A 21,120-nucleotide genomic window follows, 5' to 3' on the forward strand; every position below is an offset into this window, starting at 1 on the left:
CGAATAGGACAGGAGAAGTACTCCAGATATAACAAACTGACCCCAGCCCCCCGACACATAAACTACTGCAGCATAAATACTGGAGGCTGAGACAGGAGGGGTCAGGAGACACTGTGGCCCCATCCGAGGACACCCCCGGACAGGGCCAAACAGGAAGGATATAACCCCACCCACTTTGCCAAAGCACAGCCCCCACACCACTAGAGGGATATCTTCAACCACCAACTTACCATCCTGAGACAAGGCTGAGTATAGCCCACAAAGATCTCCGCCCCACGGCACAACCCAAGGGGGGGGGGGCGCCAACCCAGACAGGATGACCACAACAGTGAATCAACCCACTCAGGTGACGCACCCCCTCCAGGGACGGCATGAGAGAGCCCCAGCAAGCCAGTGACTCAGCCCCTGTAATAGGGTTAGAGGCAGAGAATCCCAGTGGAAAGAGGGGAACCGGCCAGGCAGAGACAGCAAGGGCGGTTCGTTGCTCCAGAGCCTTTCCGTTCACCTTCCCACTCCTGGGCCAGACTACACTCAATCATATGACCCACTGAAGAGATGAGTCTTCAGTAAAGACTTAAAGGTTGAGACCGAGTTTGCGTCTCTGACATGGGTAGGCAGACCGTTCCATAAAAATGGAGCTCTATAGGAGAAAGCCCTGCCTCCAGCTGTTTGCTTAGAAATTCTAGGGACAATTAGGAGGCCTGCGTCTTGTGACCGTAGCGTACGTGTAGGTATGTACGGCAGGACCAAATCAGAGAGATAGGTAGGAGCAAGCCCATGTAATGCGTTGTAGGTTAGCAGTAAAACCTTGAAATCAGCCCTTGCTTTGACAGGAAGCCAGTGTAGAGAGGCTAGCACTGGAGTAATATGATCAAATTTTTTGGTTCTAGTCAGGATTCTAGCAGCCGTATTTAGCACTAACTGAAGTTTATTTAGTGCTTTATCCGGGTAGCCGGAAAATAGAGCATTGCAGTAGTCTAACCTAGAAGTGACAAAAGCATGGATTAATTTTTCTGCATCATTTTTGGACAGAAAGTTTCTGATTTTTGCAATGTTACGTAGATGGAAAAAAGCTGTCCTCGAAATGGTCTTGATATGTTCTTCAAAAGAGAGATCAGGGTCCAGAGTAACGCCGAGGTCCTTCACAGTTTTATTTGAGACGACTGTACAACCATTAAGATTAATTGTCAGATTCAACAGAAGATCTCTTTGTTTCTTGGGACCTAGAACAAGCATCTCTGTTTTGTCCGAGTTTAATAGTAGAAAGTTTGCAGCCATCCACTTCCTTATGTCTGAAACACATGCTTCTAGCGAGGGCAATTTTGGGGCTTCACCATGTTTCATTGAAATGTACAGCTGTGTGTCATCCGCATAGCAGTGAAAGTTAACATTATGTTTTCGAATAACATCCCCAAGAGGTAAAATATATAGTGAAAACAATCGTGGTCCTAAAACGGAACCTTGAGGAACACCGAAATGTACAGTTGATTTGTCAGAGGACAAACCATTCACAGAGACAAACTGATATCTTTCCGACAGATAAGATCTAAACCAGGCCAGAACATGTCCGTGTAGACCAATTTGGGTTTCCAATCTCTCCAAAAGAATGTGGTGATCGATGGTATCAAAGCAGCACTAAGGTCTAGGAGCACGAGGACAGATGCAGAGCCTCGGTCCGATGCCATTAAAATGTCATTTACCACCTTCACAAGTGCCGTCTCAGTGCTATGATGGGGTCTAAAACCAGACTGAAGCATTTCGTATACATTGTTTGTCTTCAGGAAGGCAGTGAGTTGCTGCGCAACAGCCTTCTCTAAAATTTTTGAGAGGAATGGAAGATTCGATATAGGCCGATAGTTTTTTATATTTTCTGGGTCAAGGTTTGGCTTTTTCAAGAGAGGCTTTATTACTGCCACTTTTAGTGAGTTTGGTACACATCCAGTGGATAGAGAGCCGTTTATTATGTTCAACATAGGAGGGCCAAGCACAGGAAGCAGCTCTTTCAGTAGTTTAGTTGGAATAGGGTCCAGTATGCAGCTTGAAGGTTTAGAGGCCATGATTATTTTCATCATTGTGTCAAGAAATACAGTACTAAAACACTTAGAGCGTCTCTCTTGATCCTAGGTCCTGGCAGAGTTGTGCAGACTCAGGACAACTGAGGTTTGGAGGAATACGCAGGTTTAAAGAGGAGTCCGTAATTTGCTTTCTAATAATCATAATCTTTTCCTCAAAGAAGTTCATGAATTTATCACTGCTAAAGTGAAAGTCATCCTCTCTTGGGGAATGCTGCTTTTTAGTTAGCTTTGCGACAGTATTAAAAAGGAATTTCGGATTGTTCTTATTTTCCTCAATTAAGTTAGAAAAATAGGATGATCGAGCAGCTATAGTTTAATAACTGTGATAGGAAATAACTGAGGATGGATCAATATTGTAGTTACAATATTGGGGGATCCTAATAAAATACCAAATACTCCACAATACTAATAAAAATGTGAAAAGAAGCCTGTACAGAATAAAAATATTCCAAAACATGCATCATGTTTGCAACAAGGCATAGAAATTAACTTTTTGTTCTGAATATACAACGCATTGTGTTGGATTTTCCCCAAACATAACACATCACTGTGTACCACTCTTCATATTTTCAATCATGGTGGTGGCTGCATCATGTTGTGTTTGTGTGTATGCTTGTCATCGGCAAGGACTAGGGAGGTTTTTAGGTTAAAAAGAACGGAATAGAGCTAAGCACACACAAATCCTAGAGGAAAACCTGGTTCGGTCTGCTTTCCAACACACTGGGAGACATTCACCTTTCAGCAGGACATTAACCTAAAACACAAGGCCAATTATACAATAATATACACTTGGAGTTGCTTCCCAGGATACCATTGAATTTTCCTAAGTGGCTAAGTTACAGTGTTGACTTAAATCAGCTTGAAAATCTATGGCAGGACTTGAAAATGGCTGTCTAGCAAGGCCAACAACCTACATGACGGAGCTTCAATCCAGGTGTGCAAAGCTCTTAGAGACTAAAGGTGTCTGTCCGCCTGTTTCCCAGCCGAAACCTTTTGGGAGAGTTTGTGCATATATTATGACAACATTTACATTTTTGACTTTGGCTAGTTTTTTGGGTGGGGGATGTTCGGGCACATAAAACATTCTCTGGAGGCAATCACAGTAGGTGATTGGTCAACAGTAGGGATTCTTCAATAAAGTCTTGTCATTCAATGAGAGATGACTCTTTTTTATTTTTTTATTTTTATTGAAAAATACTGCACCAAACTTACTTAAATGTAAAATTTGTTGTATACTTAACACTGATATATCTTGATTAGATATCTTTTTTATTTTATGTCGATTGTTGACAAAATGACGACAAACACAACAAAGTGTGGAAAAGAGAAGTGGTGTGTGGTGAGTTTAGAAACAAATAATACTTTTTCAAAAGTTTTATGTATGTGTAATTGTAATAAAAAATGTAAAAAAGCTAGGACAGCTCACCGCAGCTTAACCCCTCAGAAATTGATAGTTGGCTGTCAGCTTGACTTAAACACTTAACTGTAGCGCACTGTTCTCTGATTGGCTAAACGGACTGTCTCCCCTCAAGTCTTTAGCTAAGATTTGACATGTTGCATTTTGGAAACTCCTCCAGCAGCCGACATGAGATGTCCTAAAACTACACCATTCAGATCAAGCAAACTTTGTTCTAAATCTGCATAAAACTGTCTCGGCTGTTAAATGTGAACCGGGCTTTAGTCTGTGTCCGGGAAACCAAACCAGCCTCCTGACATTTTCTACTGACCGCTGCTGTTGCCATGGCTATGATATTGACAGGTTTTAACCACTCCTCTTACTCTTGTCCCCCCCCCCCCCTCCTCTCCAGAATGTGATTCCCCAGCAGCTGCTGGACCAGTACCTTTCCATGACGGACCCGGCACGGGCCCAGACGGTGGACACAGAGATTGCCAAGCACTGTGCTTTCAGCCTGCCCGGCGTAGCCCTCACCCTGGGCCAACAGAACTGGCACTGCCTCAAGGACACCTACGAGACCCTCGCCACTGACGTACAGGTGTGTGCTTTTTGGGGGCACTCCCATATCTTTATTTTGGGCTATACAGGTGGGGCCCTGACCGGGGTTGTGTTCATTAAGCACCAAAACTGACTGAAACAAGAAGGGTACAATTTCTTGTTCAATAAGAAACACAATTTTTTTTAAATACACGTTTTCAGTTGCGTGCCCTAATGAACATAACACAGGACACTGGGTTCTAAAGGCACTGACAGTGGACGGGGTGACCCATTCATTTTCGATGAAGCCTATGCAGGGGTGCAATTATTTCGAAGCGGAGTGGTCAGTGGTGCGTGTCCCTATACCAGTCTGCTGTTCCCACATGCTTCAAGAGGGCCACCATTGTTCCTGTTCCCAAGAAAGCTAAGGTAACTGAGCTAAACGACTACCGCCCCGTAGCACTCACATCCGTCATCATGAAGTGCTTTGAGAGACTAGTCAAGGACCATATCACCTCCACCCTACCTGACACCCTTGACCCACTCCAATTTGCTTACCGCCCAAATAGGTCCACAGACGATGCAATCTCAACCACACTGCACACTGCACACTGCCCTAACCCATCTGGACAAGAGGAATACCTATGTGAGAATGCTGTTCATCGACTACAGCTCGGCATTCAACACCATAGTACCCTCCAAGCTCGTCATCAAGCTCGAGACCCTGGGTCTCGACCCCGCCCTGTGCAACTGGGTACTGGACTTCCTGACGGGCCGCCCCCAGGTGGTGAGGGTAGGCAACAACATCTCCTCCCCGCTGATCCTCAACACTGGGGCCCCACAAGGGTGCGTTCTGAGCCCTCTCCTGTACTCCCTGTTCACCCACGACTGCGTGGCCACGCACGCCTCCAACTCAATCATCAAGTTTGCGGACGACACAACAGTGGTAGGCTTGATTACCAACAACGACGAGACGGCCTACAGGGAGGAGGTGAGGGCCCTCGGAGTGTGGTGTCAGGAAAATAACCTCACACTCAACGTCAACAAAACTAAGGAGATGATTGTGGACTTCAGGAAACAGCAGAGGGAACACCCCCCCCCATCCACATCGATGGAACAGTAGTGGAGAGGGTAGCAAGTTTTAAGTTCCTCGGCATACACATCACAGACAAACTGAATTGGTCCACTCACACAGACAGCATTCGGAGGAAGGCGCAGCAGCGCCTCTTCAACCTCAGGAGGCTGAAGAAATTCGGCTTGTCACCAAAAGCACTCACAAACTTCTACAGATGCACAATCGAGAGCATCCTGGCGGGCTGTATCACCGCCTGGTATGGCAACTGCACCGCCCTCAACCGTAAGGCTCTCCAGAGGGTAGTGAGGTCTGCACAACGCATCACCGGGGGCAAACTACCTGCCCTCCAGGACACCTACACCACCCGATGCTACAGGAAGGCCATAAAGATCATCAAGGACATCAACCACCCGAGCCACTGCCTGTTCACCCCGCTGTCATCCAGAAGGCGAGGTCAGTACAGGTGCATCAAAGCTGGGACCGAGAGACTGAAAAACAGCTTCTATCTCAAGGCCATCAGACTGTTAAACAGCCACCACTAACATTGAGTGGCTACTGCCAACACACTGTCAATGCCACTGACTCTACTCCAGCCACTTTAATCATGGGAATTGATGGGAAATGATGTAAATATATCACTAGCCACTTTAAACAATGCTACCTTATATAATGTTACTTACCCTACATTATTCATCTCATATGCATACGTAGATACTGTACTCTATATCATCGACTGCATCCTTATGTAATACATGTATCACTAGCCACTTTAACTATGCCACTTGGTTTACATACTCATCTCATATGTATATACTGTACTCGATATCATCTACTGTATCTTGCCTATGCTGCTCTGTACCATCACTCATTCATATATCCTTATGTACATATTCTTTATCCCCTTACATTGTGTATAAGACAGTAGTTTTTTTGGGAATTGTTAGTTAGATTACTTGTTCGTTATTACTGCATTGTCGGAACTAGAAGCACAAGCATTTCGCTACACTCGCATTAACATCTGCTAACCATGTGTATGTAACAAATAAATTTGATTTGATTTGGTTTGATTTGATTTGATTTGCCTATGAAAATAATAGGATTATATCAAATAGGAGGTGGAGAAAATAGGATTCTGCTCTATTTTTAAAGCTGTTGTTATTGAACAATCACAGTAGAAAGCGTAGCCTGCGTGATGATACGTCAGAACGTACCTGTACTTCTAACAGCAGGACCAGCTAACTTGCCCGCTAGCTAGCTGGCTAACACTATCAGTTTACAGAGTCACGTTTAACAATAAAACATTTAAAAATGTTTTCTAATCCATTTTTGATTTATAATTAGTGTTGCATGTAAATACAGTTGAAGTCGTAAGTTTACACATATGTTGGAGTCATTAAAACTTGGAACATTTCCAGAAAATGAGGCCTACCTTCAAACTCAGTGCCTCTTTGCTTGACATCATGGGAAGATCAAAAAAAATTATAGACCTCCACAAGTCTGGTTCATCCTAGGGAGCAATTTCCAAACGGCTGAAGGTACCACGATCATCTGTACAAATAAAAGTTTGCAAGTATAAACACCATGGGACCACGCATCCGCCATACCACTCAGGAAGGAGATGTGTTCTGTCTCCTAGAGATGAAAATACTTTGGTGCGAAAAGTGCAAATCAATCCCAGAACAACAGCAAAGGACCTTGTGAAGATGCTGGAGGAAACGGGTACAAAAGTATCTATATCCACAGTAAAACGAGTGCTATATTGACATAACCTGAAAAGCCGCTCAGCAAGGAAGAAGCCACTGCTCCAAAACTGCCATAAAAAAGACAGACTACGGGTTGCAACTGCACATGGGGACAAAGACCGTACTTTTTGGAAAATGTCTTCTGGTCTGATGAAACAAAAATAGATCTGTTTGGCCATAATGACCATGGTTCTGTTTGGAGGAAAAAGGGGGAGGCTTGCAAGCCGAAGAACACCATCTCAACCGTGAAGCACGGGGGTGGCAGCATTATGTTGTGGGGGGTGCTTTTCTGCAAGAGGGACTGGTGCACTTCACAAAATAGATGGCATTATGTGGATATATTGAAGCAACATCTCAAGACATCAGTCAGGAAGTTAGAGCTTGGTAGCAAATGGGACTTCCAAATGAACAATGACACCAAGCATACTTCCAAAGTTGTGGCAAAATGGCTTAAGGACAACAAAGTCAAGGTATTGCAGTGGCCATCACAAAGCCCTGACCTCAAGCCTATAGAACATTTGTGGGCAGAACTGAAAAAGCTTGTGTGAGCAAGGAGGCCTACAAACTTGACTCAGTTACACCAGCTCTGTCAGGAGGAATTGGCCAAAATTCACCCAACTTGTGGGAAGGCTACCTGAAACTTTTGACCCAAGTTAAACAATTGAAAGGCAATGCTACCAAGTACTAATTGAGTGTATGTAAACTTCTGACCCACTGGGAATGTGATGAAAGAAATTAAAGCTTATTCTGACTTTTCACATTCTTAAAATAAAGTGGTGATCCTAACTGACCTAAGATGGGGAGTTTTTACTCGGATTATATGTCAGGAATTGTGAAAAACTGACTTTAAATGTATTTAGCTATGGTGTATGTAAACTTCCGACTTCAACTGTAGCTCGTCTATTTTGTTATCCATTGATTAAACGTTGTCTAACAGATTACACACTCGCCGTCGGATCCTTACACGGCCCCCCGACCTATGTCGTTGATATCTCCGTCTCTTTCCCATGCGGATAACAGAGATTTGGACCTTGTCGGGTGTCTGAAGTAAATCCTTTGCGTCTGACTTGTTAAAGAAAAAATCTTAGTCCAGTTCGAGGTGAGTAATAGCTGTCCTGATGTCCAGAAGCTCTTTTCGGTCATAAGAGACGGTGGCAGAAACATTATGTACAAAATAAATTACAAGTAATGCAAAAAAACACCCACAATAGCACAATTGGTTAAGAGTCCGTAAAACTGCAGCCATCTCCTCCGGCGCCATTCTTTTAATGGTTACTGCTTGGTTTCCAACAAAAATAAATACAGATTTTTAAACATTTATCAGACAGTGAGGTGTGAAAGTGAACAACACACCATGTGTTGACATAATCTCATCATTAGAGATTGATGCACTGATACCCAGTATGTATGTTGCTATGCAAATGACAAGTTCAGTGACTGCTTGGTAACCGCGCTCATGATGTAATATGGAGTTATTAGTTTGCAACCAATACAGCTTGTCATTTTCACTTAAAGCTTAACTTCAATTACTTTTGTGAAGAATAGTGGATCGTTAGATTCATTATTCAATGAGTGGTATTGCAGCTTGGCTGTGTTAGTCTGTGTAGTCATTGACCGAGGCATATCAGCCATTTCCTTTTTTACTCCCTGACATGTGGAAAAGTTTTGGTGTAGGGCCAACCTGATCTTCTGTCTTTATATTCATTACCACTACAGTGGAAGGTGCGCCGTACGCTGGCGTTCTCCATACACGAGCTGGCGGTGATCCTAGGAGACCAGCTTACGGCGGCCGACCTGGTGCCCATCTTCAACGGCTTCCTCAAGGACCTGGATGAGGTGCGCATCGGCGTGCTCAAACACCTCTATGACTTCCTTAAGGTGAGACCACCATACATGTAACAAGCAAACTGTGAACCGACTCAAAATCATCTATCTACATGTTGGTCCACTAACTGTGCTGTTTTACTAGCCTGGTCCTAGATCTGTTTGTGCTCTTGCCAACGCCATTCCTCATTGTCAAGCCAAACATTGACAATGAGTTAGTATGGTAGCACAAACAGACTGGAACTTTTAGCTGCCACATAGTTAATCTACATTGGATTTATACTGAACCAAAAATAAACTCAACAATTTCAAACATTTTACTGAGTGTACAGCTCATATAATGTTTTTTTTTTTTTTTTAACAAGGTAAGTTGACAGAACACATTTGTCATTTACAGCAGCAACCTGGGGAATAGTTACAGGGGAGATGAGTGATAAATTAGCCAATTGTAAGCTGGGGATGATTTGGTGACCAGATTGGGAATTTAGCCATGACACCAGGGTTAGCACCCCTACTCTTACGATAAATGCCATGAGATCTTTAGTGACCACAGAGAGTCAAGACACACGTTTAATGTCCCATCCAATAGACTGCACCCTGCAATGGGATATTTTTTAGACCAGAGGAAAGGGTGCCTCCTACTGTTCCTCCAACACCACTTCCAGCAGCATCTGGTCTCCCATCTAGGGACTGACCAGGACCAACCCTGCTTAGCTTCAGAAGCAAGCCAGCAGTGGGATGCAGGGTGGTATGCTAATGGAATATAAGGAAATCAGTCAATTGAAATACATTCATTAGACCCTAAACTATGGATTTCACATGACTGGAAATACAGGTATGCAGCTGTTAGTCACAGATACCATTTAAAAAGTAGGGGTGTGACCACATTTGCCACATGCAGCACGACACATCTCCTTCACACAGAGTTGATCAGGCCTGTGTAATGTTGTCCCATTCCTCTTCAATGGTTGTGCGAAGTTGCTGGATGTTGGCTGGAACTGGAACACGCTGTCATAAACATTGATCCAGAGCATCCCAAACATGCTCAATGAGTGACATGTCTGGTAAGTATGCAGGCCATGTAAGAACTGGGACATTTTCATCTTCCATTAATTGTGTACAGATCTTTGCGACATGGGGCTGTGTATTATCATCCTGAAACATGAGGTAATGGCGGCAGATGAATGGTACAACAATGGGCCGCAGGATCTCGTCATTTTATTTCAGTGCATTTTAAATCGCCATCGATAAAATGCTATTTTGTCCGTAGCTTATGCCTGTCCATACCATAACCCCACCGCCACCATGGGGCATTCTGTTCACAACGTTGACATCGGCAAACCGCTCGCCTACATCACACCAGTTGGCCGTACTGCCAAATTCTTTAAAACAATGTTAGATGTAGAGAAATGAACATTCAATTCTCTGGCAACAGTTCTGGTTGACATTCCTGTAGCCAGCATACCAATTTCACACTCCCTCAAAACTTGATACATCTGTGGCATTGTGTTGTGTGACAAAACTGCACATTTTAAAGTGGTATTTTACCCATCAGAAGGTGCACCTGTGTAATGATCATGCTGTTTAATCAGCTTCTTAATATACCACACCTGTCAAGTGGATGGATTATCTTGGCAAAGGAGAAATGCTCACTAACAGGGATGCAAACAAATTTGTTCATGTAATTTGAGAGAAATAAGCTTTTTGTGCGTATGGAACATTTCAGAAACATCTCATGAAACATGAGACCTACAATTTACATGTTGCGTTTTATATTTTTGTTCAGTGTAGATTTAGATGGCTATCTGATGCACTGCATGATAGTCACCTATTATGTGAGGAATTTGTAGAATGCTGCCTGACTTGACCTGTGTACTGGGTTTATACGGTTGTCACAACAGATTGTCTTTCACAATAACAATGTGGTTGGTCTAGAGGTGGAGAGACCTTTTGTATTTGTGTCTCTTCACTCTTAAACTGGTTGCCTCCATTTCTTTTGATAAATGTGCCTTTTGTCACTAATAAAAGAGAATGTGTTGTCCAGGGGTTTTGTAACAATGAATACTGCTCACTTTGGTGAGACATGATAACTTGGATCTGTGGTAATTTCAGCTGTCTGTATCTTCTGTCTTGTCTGTGGCAGTTACTCCATGCTGAGAAGAGGAGAGAGTACCTGTACCAGCTGCAGGAGTTCATGGTGACAGACAACAGCCGCAACTGGAGGTTTAGATACGAGCTGGCCGAGTAAGTCTCCGGTTAATTTAGATCAGGGCCAATCTTTGTCATTCATTTAGGATTGAGTCCTCCATATTTCTCTCTAGAGGGCCCACTTGCCACAAGTCTCTGATGGCATGCACCATTTTAGTAGTCAACTTGCATGGGCCTTTCAATGGCTTAGGGAGGGATCACAGCGTTCCATCCAGCTGCGTCCTCAGAGAATGCGCAGACCAGCTGGCAGGAGTGTGTACGGACATATTCATGTTACTTTCCCTAACAAGAGAAAAAATGTTGCTCAAACAGAAGGGGGAACTGAGTCACTGACAACAACCAAAACAAAACAGGTGGTGTTTTAGGAGGGGTTCTGAAAGACAGTTATGTGGGTGTCCACTTAACTAGCCACCACTCCTGGAACCTAAAAGACACCCACCATGAGCACCTACTGAATTTGCCCAAGAAGTGGCAATCAAACTAAAAACCCACACCAATCGTAGACAGGAAGCAAACCAAAAAGGTGGCGCAAAACGAAAATCAGGGAAATAAGATAAAGGAATGTTTATTGAGAAATCACAAATAGGGAGAGCCAACTAAAGGTGTTAACCCTCTGCATCTACACTATACAGTGCATTCGGAAAGTATTCACTCTTTTTCACTTTTTCCACATTTTGTTATGTTACAGCCTTATTCTGAAATGGATTCAATTATGTATTTCCCCTTCATCAATCTACACACTACTCCATAATGACGACGCAGTATTCAGACCTTTCGCTATGAGACTCAAAATGGAGCTCAGGTGCATCATGTTTATTTAGATTGATCATCCTTGATGTTCCTACAACTTGATTGGAGTCCACCTGTGGTAAATTCAATTCATTGGACATTATTTGGAAAGGCACACATCTGTCTATATAAGGTCCCACAGTTGACAGTGTGTCAGAGCAAAAACCAAGCCATGGGGTCGACGGAATCGTCCGCAGACCGCCAAGACAGGATTGTGTTGCACATATCTGGTGAAGAGTACCAAAAAATGTCAGCAGCATTGAAGGTCCCCAAGAACACAGTGGCCTCCAATCATTCTTAAATGGAAGAAGTTTGGATCCACCGAGACTCTTCCAAGAGCTGGCCGCCCAGCCAAACTGAGCATTCGGAGGACAAGGGCATTGGTCAGGGAGGTGACCAAGAACCCAATGGTCACCATGGCAGAGCTCCAGAGTTCCTCTGTGGAGATGGGAGAACCTTCCAGAAGGACAACCATCTCTGCAGCACTCCTCCAATCAGGCCACCAACAGGACAACGACCCTAAGCACACACCCTTAAAAAGTCATATGATTCTTGAATAGTTTCCAAATGCACTGTAAATGCAGCAGCAATACCACCCTGCATCCCACTGCTGGCTTGCTTCTGAAGCTAAGCAGGGTTGGTCCTGTTCCATCCCTGGATGGGAGACCAGTTTCTGCTGGAAGTGGTGTTGGAATGCCGGTAGGAGCACCCGTTCCTCTGGTCTACAAAAAGATCTCAGGGCAGTGATTAGAGACATTGCCCCGTGTAGAGTGCCATCTTAAACACGTTTCCTGACTCGCTGTGGTTTCTAAAGATCCCATGGCATTTATCGTAACAGTAGGGGTGTTAACCCCGGTGTTCTGGCTAAATTCCCATTCTGGGCTTAACACCATCATGGACACCTAATCATCCCCAGCTTACAATTGGCTCATTCATCCCCCCCTCCTCTCCCATGTAACGATTCCCCAGGTCGTTTTGTGTAAATGAGAATGTGTTCGCAGTCAACTTAGCTGGTAAAATAATAATAAAATAATAAAAAATCCACTTTGATATTTTGTGTAGGACAGTGACAGTGACCAGAAATATAAATGTAATCAATTTTAAATTCAGGCTGTAACAACAACAAATTGTGGAAAAAGTCAAGGGGTGTGAATACTTTCTGAAGGCATGTTTACATACTGTTTTACCCACTTTATATGTATATACTGTATGGCTCATCCTATATACAGTTGAATTTGGGAAGTTTACATAGACTTATGTTGGAGTCATTAAAACTACTTTTTCAACCACTCCACAATTTTTTTTGTCAACAAACTATAGTTTTGGCAAGTCGGTTAGGAAGTCTACTTTGTGCATGACACAAGTCATTTTTCCAACAATTCTTTACAGACAGATTATTTCACTTATAATTCACTGTATCACAATTCCAGTGGGTTAGAAGTTTACATACACTTAAGTTGACTGTTCCTTTAAACAGCTTAGAACATTTCAGAAAATGATGTCATGGCTTTAGAAGCTTCTGATAGGCTAATTGACATAATTTGAGTCAATTGGAGGTGTCTACCTGTGGATGTATTTCAATGCCTATCTTCAAACTCTGTGCCTCTTTGCTTGACATCATTGGAAAATCAAAAGAAATCAGCCAAGACCTCAAGTCTGGTTCATCCTGGGGAACGATTTCCAAACACCTGAAGGTACCACGGTCATCTGTACTAACAATAGTACACAAGTATAAACACCATGGGACCACGCAGCCATCATACCGCTCAGGAAGGAGACACGTTCTGTCTCCGAGAGATGAGCGTACTTTGGTGCGAAAAGTGCAAATCAATTCCAGAACAACAGCAAAGGACCTTGTGAAGATGCTGGAGGAAACGGCTACAAAAGTATATATATGCACAGTAAAACGAGTCCTATATCGACATAACCTGAAAGGCCACTCAGCAAGGAAGAAGCCACTGCTCCAAAACTGCCATAACAAAGCCAGACTAGTTTGCAACTGCACATGTGGACAAAGATTGTACTTTTTGGAGAAATGTCCTCTAGTCTGATGAAACAAAAATAGAACTGTTTGGCCATAATGACCATTGTTATGTCTGGAAGAAAAGGGGGAGGCTTGCAAGCCAAAGAACACCATCCCAACCATGAAGCATGGGGGTGGCAGCATTATGTTGTGGGGGTGCTTTGCTGCAGGAGGGACTGGTGCACTTCACAAAAAAGATGGCATCATGAGGTAGGGAAATTATGTGGATATATTGAAGAAACATCTCAAGACATCAGTTAAAGTTAAAGCTTGGTCGCAAATGGGTCTTCCAAATGAACAATGACACCAAGCATACTTCCAAAGTTGTGGCAAAATGGCTTAAGGACAACAAAGTCAAGGTATTGGAGTGGCCATCACAAAACCCTGACCTCAATCTCACAAATTTGTGAGCAGAACTGAAAAAGCTTGTGTGAGCAAGGAGGCCTACAAACCTGCCTTAGTTACACCAGCTCTGTCAGGAGGAATGGGCCAAAATTCACCCAACTTATTGTGGGAAGCTTGTGGAAGGCTAACCAAAACGTTTGACCCAAGTTAAGCAATTGAAAGGCAATGCTACCAAATACTAATTGAGTGTATGTAAACTTCTGACCCACTGGGAATGTGATGAAAGAAATACAAGCTGAAATAAATCACTCCCTCTACTATATTATTCTGACATTACACATTCTTAAAATAAAGTGGTGATCCTAACTGACCTAAGACAGGGAATTTTTACTAGGATTAAATGTCAGGAATTGTGAAGAACTGAGTTTAAATGTATTTGGCTAAACTGCAGACTTCAACTGTAACTACTGCTGTACACACCTTTTCTATTCATATACTGTCTATACACACCATTTATTTATATTCCGGACTCTGATATCGCTCTCTCTGATTTATAGTTTTTTTGGGGGGGGGATTGTGTGTGTGTGTGTGTGTATTGATATTGTATTGTTGGAGTTAGAAACCTAAGCAGTTAGCTGCACCCGTAACAACATCTGCAAATCTGTATACGCAGCCAATGAATTATACTCCTTAGCAGCAGGCGTATGGCAGTAAATCACTAACCTAATTTTTTTTTGAAAACTGACTACTTTTAAAATGGAGAGCCCTCCATCGTGCCTGCCTGATCCCGTAACTGATAGTACTCTTTCCCACTCCATTGCACATTGTCAAGCCAAACATGAAAATGAATGAGTGACAAGGACTTGGTATGATAGCACAAACAGACGGGTAACCTGGCGACATTCATGCTGTCACAAAAGCAGTCAATGGAAATGATGGCAGGTGCGCCATCTAACTTTGTGCTCCCAAAACATATAGCAATATTGTTGGGCCTCTTTTGTGGAATGAAAAGGATGACCCCTATACATTAGAGCCCGTGTGTGTGTATGAATTTCTCCATATGTGTCCACAGGCAGCTTATCCTGATCATAGAGTTGTACAGCCACTACGATGTGTATGACTACCTCAGACAAATAGCATTGACCCTTTGCTCAGACAAAGTGTCGGAAGTTCGGTGGATCTCTTACAAGCTGGTAGGCATACCGTTATGTTCTTGTGTTATTGAAACTGTAACTGTTGAATGATCATGATCAGTTTCTTTTTTTTATTGAACAACTTAAAGTAGTAATTGTGCTGAATGATATGAGGTGTGAGTATGTCTGTATTGTGTCAATTGGGATATTTCTGATGTTGCAAACTTCTGTGGAAGTAGACCGTTATTATCTCTTAATGCAGTGGCCTGCCTGCCTGCCTTTAGAATGGAAAGCACCAAAACGTTGCTTGTGTCCCAAATGGCACCATAGTATTCCCTATAGACGGGATAGCGGACATGTGTTGTTGTGATTCTGGATGGCCAGATAACTAGCAACAATGAGAAGAAGCTGCCATGTGGGGAATCGTAGGTGGCTCGTTTCGGTTAGTTTGATCTTGTTCTTGATACCATGCCTTGTTTTGAGGTATTTTGACTGATGTCATATCTATGCTAATATGGCCAAAATTCGCTGGCTAGTTAACCAATAACTAATGATGTATTCGAGAGACAAGTGCTCAGTGTGCAAATGTATTTGTTTTCAATAGACAAAATATAGTTTACATATTGTCAACAATCTAAGCCAACCCTGTCTGTTTTGCCCCATAGTTGCACACGCGTCGGTTTTGTTGCTAAACAACCATCCCGTCTATAATGCAGTACTTTTGACCAGGGCCCATTAGGCTCTGGTCAAAAGTATTGTACTGTATAGGGATTAAGGTGCCATTTGGGACGAGCCTCTGTCTCATCTTTGTCTCGTCCATCCTAGGTGGTGGAGATCTTACAGAAGATGTATGCATGTGGAGCCCATGACCTGGGCCTGAACTTCATCAACGAGCTCATCGTCCGCTTCTGCCACTGTCCCAAGTGGGTGGGCCGCCAGGCCTTTGCCTTTATCTGCCAGGTCAGGACAATGTTTTGTTCACGAAATGTCAATATATGTACAAACACTATTTCCAATAGCTGCTGCGTTCAGAATTATTATAATTTTTTTTTTTTTGTGAAATTGCGTCAGCTGTGCTTGCCATAGCACTATTCTGAAAGAATGCAGGTGTGAAGATTGTATGGCCATGGTTGACTGCTGGGTCATGTTCATTAGGCACCAAATGGAAATAAACTGACTGTAACAGGGAGGGACTACCTAGAGCGGGGGTGTCCAACCCTGTTCCTGGAGAGCTACCGTCCTGTAGGTTTTTGTTCCAACCTGTTGTAACTAACCTGGTTCAGCGTATCAACCAGTTAATTATTATAATCAGATGTGGTAGATCAGGGTTGGAGTGTGAACCTACAGGATGGTAGCTCTCCAGAAACAGGGTTGGAGAGCCCTGACCTAGAGTAGTCCAATAAGAAACTCTAATATTGTTTTCCATTGGAAAATAGTCAAACAAACTATTTAGCATTCCCTAATGAATACGACCCTGCTCTCCATGTGTCATCTGTCTTGTCTCTCTTATTTAAGTTGGTTTGTATTAACTCATTCTCCGCTGTGTTCCCCAGGCCATAGTGGAAGAGGACTGTATGCCAATGGACCAGTTTGCCCAGCACCTCCTCCCCAGTCTACTCAGCCTATCGTCGGACCCAGTCGCCAACGTTCGTGTGCTGGTGGCCAAAGCACTGCGTCAGAGTGTAATGGAGAAAGGTAAAGACTGGGTGGTGTAGGATGAAGTTGCCCCTAGATGCTGATATGTGGTCAGTTAAGCATTTTCCCAACTAATGGTTCAGTTAGGGCTGGGGGATGGGAAGCTAATCCTAGATCTGTACCTAGGTAGCCATCTATGCACCCAAGAATAAAATACATATTTATTTGCCCCCGAGAGGGAATATGTCTTGTACATTTTTAAGCATTGGCTATATAAAAACCAATGGCACACATTCAAGCTATTGCTTGACAAACTCCTGGGTATAAGCTAAAGACGGCTAAATTGGACACTGATGCTAGTTGTAGTACGTTGTCTTTCCCAGTGCAACAAATGCATTTCTCGTGGCATAGTGGTGTTTTGGCTCCTCCCAAAATGTGTGATACAGTATTTTCCATTATCCAAACGAGCAAACCACTTAGAATATTGTTTTCCCTCTCTCTTCTGTCGACTATTTGCTCCCTTCATTTTGTTGGTAATGTTTTCCCTCTTTTCCTCATTGTTCCTCTTTTTTTTCCATTCTTCATATTTCCCAATTTTCCTACGTTCGTTCTTATATTCCTTTTTAATTATGCAAAGTGTGTTGTGACCATAGAAATATAATTACTCATTGATGGCCTCATTGATTTGAATTGAATGGGGGTACACGTTCTATTTCTAGGGTTGTGAAGCATGTAAAATGCGCTTTAAATAAATGCTGACTTTACCTGGCTCTCTCTGCAGCGTACTTTAAAGAGCCAGGCAGTGCCTACTCAGATGAGCTGGAGGAGACTGTGATGGCCCTGCAGGCGGACAAGGACCGAGACGTACGCTTCTTTGCCAGCCAGGATCCCAACATGGCCCTTATGGACACGGCTGCCTTAATCTAGACCAAGCCAGCCAGCTCCGCGCGCACAAAACAACTATCACCAGCAGCACTGATACCACTCAAACATACATGCATATACTTACATACATACAATCATTCATGTTCTCTCTCTCAAACATACACACACACAATCATACATGCACACTCATGTGAATACTGACATCTATCATACATACATGCATGCTCACCAACACACACACACACGTACAGATGCACATACCCAAGTGTTTGCACATACACATCATGTGAAACAAGCACTCTAATCTCTGGGACTCCTCCCATTAGAGAACAATGAACAGGGATGGGGGGCTAGATGGAGCCCACTGTAGTAGCAAACAGTGTGACGCATCTTCCGGGACTCAAATTCTGCTCCTACCCACATTAGCATCCTAAGACTGAGACCCTGTAATCACAGACCACTTGTCGCTAAACCCGACAAGCATTCTCTCTCTCCAAAGCTAATAGTACATTTGTGATAATTGTGTGTTTGATTTCTATTTCCCGCTTTTCTCTGTGGATTTCTAAACAACTACAAAACGACAACTGACAACCTGATTATTCTGATGTGCGCTTAAACTCAGGGGGACTCGGTCTGAAAACGGCAACTAGTTAAGCTAAACCAGCCACTGCAAAATGGCGTTGGATCCCAGGTGGAAATTAACCCACTGAGCGGCTCGGCTCTTGTCCCATCGTCGCTTCACCTCCACCCCTCCGTGTCCAGGCGGCTCTCTCAGGTCCTTTTGACTCATCTCGGTTTATCTCTCTTTCTTCCTCTCTCTTCATCTTGTCTTCATGGGCCACTGTAACCACTACTGCTCAGGAGAAGGAACAACTGCATCACTCGGCACTCCTAAGTCATATTGGACACTTTATTGGCAGAACAAAAGATCATAATGAACTCATGGCTTCTTCCCCCTCTGTGTTTTACCATGCCAATAATGTGTCCCAATTTTGGCAGAGACCAATGAAATACCTCTGTCCGGACATGGCTTAGGACAGTTTTGTCGTGGAAGTGGAGTTTGGGGCTTTTAGAATTGGGTGCAATGTTTTACAATGTTGCAGATATAAATATAATGTATGGACAGACATGAGAAAAATGCTTACACAATGCATCACAATCTGTACATTATATAAGGTTGCTGTCCCTGAAAAAGCCCCTGGTGTCAGCTGGACTTGCAAGTCCTTGGCTGCATCCCAAATGACTTGCAGAAAAAGAGAATTGATAGCACAATGTTGGGTATGCATGTGTTTTTTTCAATGGTCGAAAAGGTTAAAGCCCTGTGAAGCGCTCCCCCTTATCCACTTCCACTTTGTGGATTCCAATCCCATTTTGGTCGACACCATGATAGCAAATTTATGGTCAAATGGTAGCTTTTTCGGTAAGTCGGACCACTGACCACAATTGTACAGTATAGGAATGGTTGTGCACCCAAGGTTTGTGTTCCAAGATGCTCTGACCGTTATGTACGTTCGAGAAGAAGTAACTTCCAAACATTGGCAAGCATTGTATAGCTCAACCAATGGAGCCAGTTTTTTTGAGGACCCAAGGCCAGTTTTAGGGGTTTCTGTAGAGACATGAGTGTGAATATAATGGGAGCAGTCACCAAGTCACTTTTGTAGTAGTTTGAATCTATTTTTTTTTCTCTCCTGTGTTCATGGCAACTAATTTTTGACCATAGACACGACTTGAGAACTTAAACTGATTTTGGTGTGGCGTGCATCACACGCCTCTCTTCCATGTTATGGAATAGTTCACTGCGCTATCGCAGTAGCCTACCTAACTCATCTCATCTGTCTGCAATTTGTGCCCATCTTGTTTTTTTTATGTGGTAGAACTGTTAATATATGCATTTTATGAAATGTATTTTTATTTTCAATTATGTACCATTGTTCAAAGATTTTATATCCTAACTTTGCAATTCAACCTTTGTAATATTCAATGGTTTCTTTTAAAGACGTTTTATGTATTGTTATTTTTAGTATTCTGTAATTAAAATGATAATATAAATCAGAAAAATCAAGATGTGGAATGTGTAGCCTGACTCCAAACTAACCTTGGAAAAACAACAAATGAGTGTTACAGCATTCTGTCACACCTGCGACACATTTTTTATAGGCCTACTTTTTGCGTTTTATATTCTATGTTCTGACCGTAATATTGCAGCTATTTTCAGATCAATATAACTAAACATAGTAAGAATCAGTTGACCTTAAAACATTAATGTTTTTCAACTATGAGGCTGTGTTATTGTTGCGCATCCACAAAATGGATGAGGGGTGTGATTGCGGCTTGCAATTCAAGGCATTCTTGCTGTTGGGCGTTTCTGCATCTGCAAGAACCCCCTCTATACTTCTGTATGCTGGTAAAGTGGAACGTACCAACGTGTTCTAAACAGCTCTGGGGTGACAAAAAAAACGTTGCCCTGTCTTCAACTATCTACATTTTGGCTGCTTTGCTACCACTTGTGCAATCTTCCTGATGTTTTCATTATTTAGTTTTTTCTAAGGACACAAACGGAGGCAGTGAGAAGCTATTCAAGTACATATTTATGTAAAACAAATATTGCATTAGCTACAGTAGTGTGAATGCTAACTCAAATTAGCTGCTAGCATAGGTAGCTAACGTTGGCTAGCTAAGCCCAAGTTAAAATACCGCTCCATTGCCACACAGAACAAAAATATTTCAATTTTAGGACATCCCTACCCTAAACCCTAACTTTAACCCCTATCCTTACCGTAACCATTTTAAATGTCAACTTGAGGTAATGTCTGAGTTGGGATGTCCCAATGATCCCGGATAACAAGAACCCTGAAACCAAGCTGTGCGCCTCCTCAGACTTTTGAGAATAGATTGTCAGCCTCTGCCAATATCCGTGCAGGTGAAGCACGCCTCCGTTTCATGCAGCGTGCCAGAACAGTTCTTCCACTGTCGGGAGAAATGGTAACGCTTGTCGTGCTGCCGCGGCGCTCCCTCACTTTATTGGAGCTGCTAAAACTATTTCTGTAAAATGTATTCAAACAAATATGTAATTACTACAACAATTCTATTAAAACATTATAGAATGACAAACCAAATAAATAGCCTATGGATAGCAGCCTAGAGAAATTGTGGTTTCTTCCCTGGTGGTGGTGAGAATGATGAACTGTAGGCTGTGTGCTGACTGTGTATGCACATCAGAAGCTTGGCCACTTTGGCCAATCAGAGCGTTGAAAATGATCACCCCTAAGTAATGGCTGGGCCACTCTAGGACATTGAGACTTGTCTCTAAACCACTCCTGTGTTGTCTTGGCTATGTGCTTAGGGTTGTCGTCCTGTTGGAAGGTAAACCTTAGCCCCGGTCCTGAGCGCTCTGGAGCAGGTTTTCATCAAGCTCTGTCAGTGAATATCGGGCTCTTGGTCACCTCCCTGACC

The 21,120-nt window shown here is 43.0% G+C and overlaps 1 protein-coding gene across 1 annotated transcript in view; it reads left to right on the forward strand.

The window, feature by feature from the left end:
* LOC109891161 (serine/threonine-protein phosphatase 4 regulatory subunit 1) overlaps positions 1-19,729 on the forward strand; it is a 50,508-nt gene extending 30,779 nt beyond the window's left edge. The window contains exons 14-20 of the mRNA XM_020483499.2: positions 3,884-4,069; positions 8,542-8,703; positions 10,793-10,893; positions 15,087-15,207; positions 15,973-16,107; positions 16,701-16,842; positions 17,564-19,729. Of these exons, the coding sequence (XP_020339088.2) occupies positions 3,884-4,069; positions 8,542-8,703; positions 10,793-10,893; positions 15,087-15,207; positions 15,973-16,107; positions 16,701-16,842; positions 17,564-17,709 (993 nt within the window). The 3' untranslated portion in view covers positions 17,710-19,729. The remainder of the gene's footprint in view (positions 1-3,883; positions 4,070-8,541; positions 8,704-10,792; positions 10,894-15,086; positions 15,208-15,972; positions 16,108-16,700; positions 16,843-17,563) is intronic.
* Positions 19,730-21,120: the final 1,391 nt, after the last annotated feature.

Source organism: Oncorhynchus kisutch, linkage group LG1 (genome assembly GCF_002021735.2).
Source record: "Oncorhynchus kisutch isolate 150728-3 linkage group LG1, Okis_V2, whole genome shotgun sequence".
In the NCBI taxonomy this organism is placed as follows: Eukaryota; Metazoa; Chordata; class Actinopteri; order Salmoniformes; family Salmonidae; genus Oncorhynchus; species Oncorhynchus kisutch.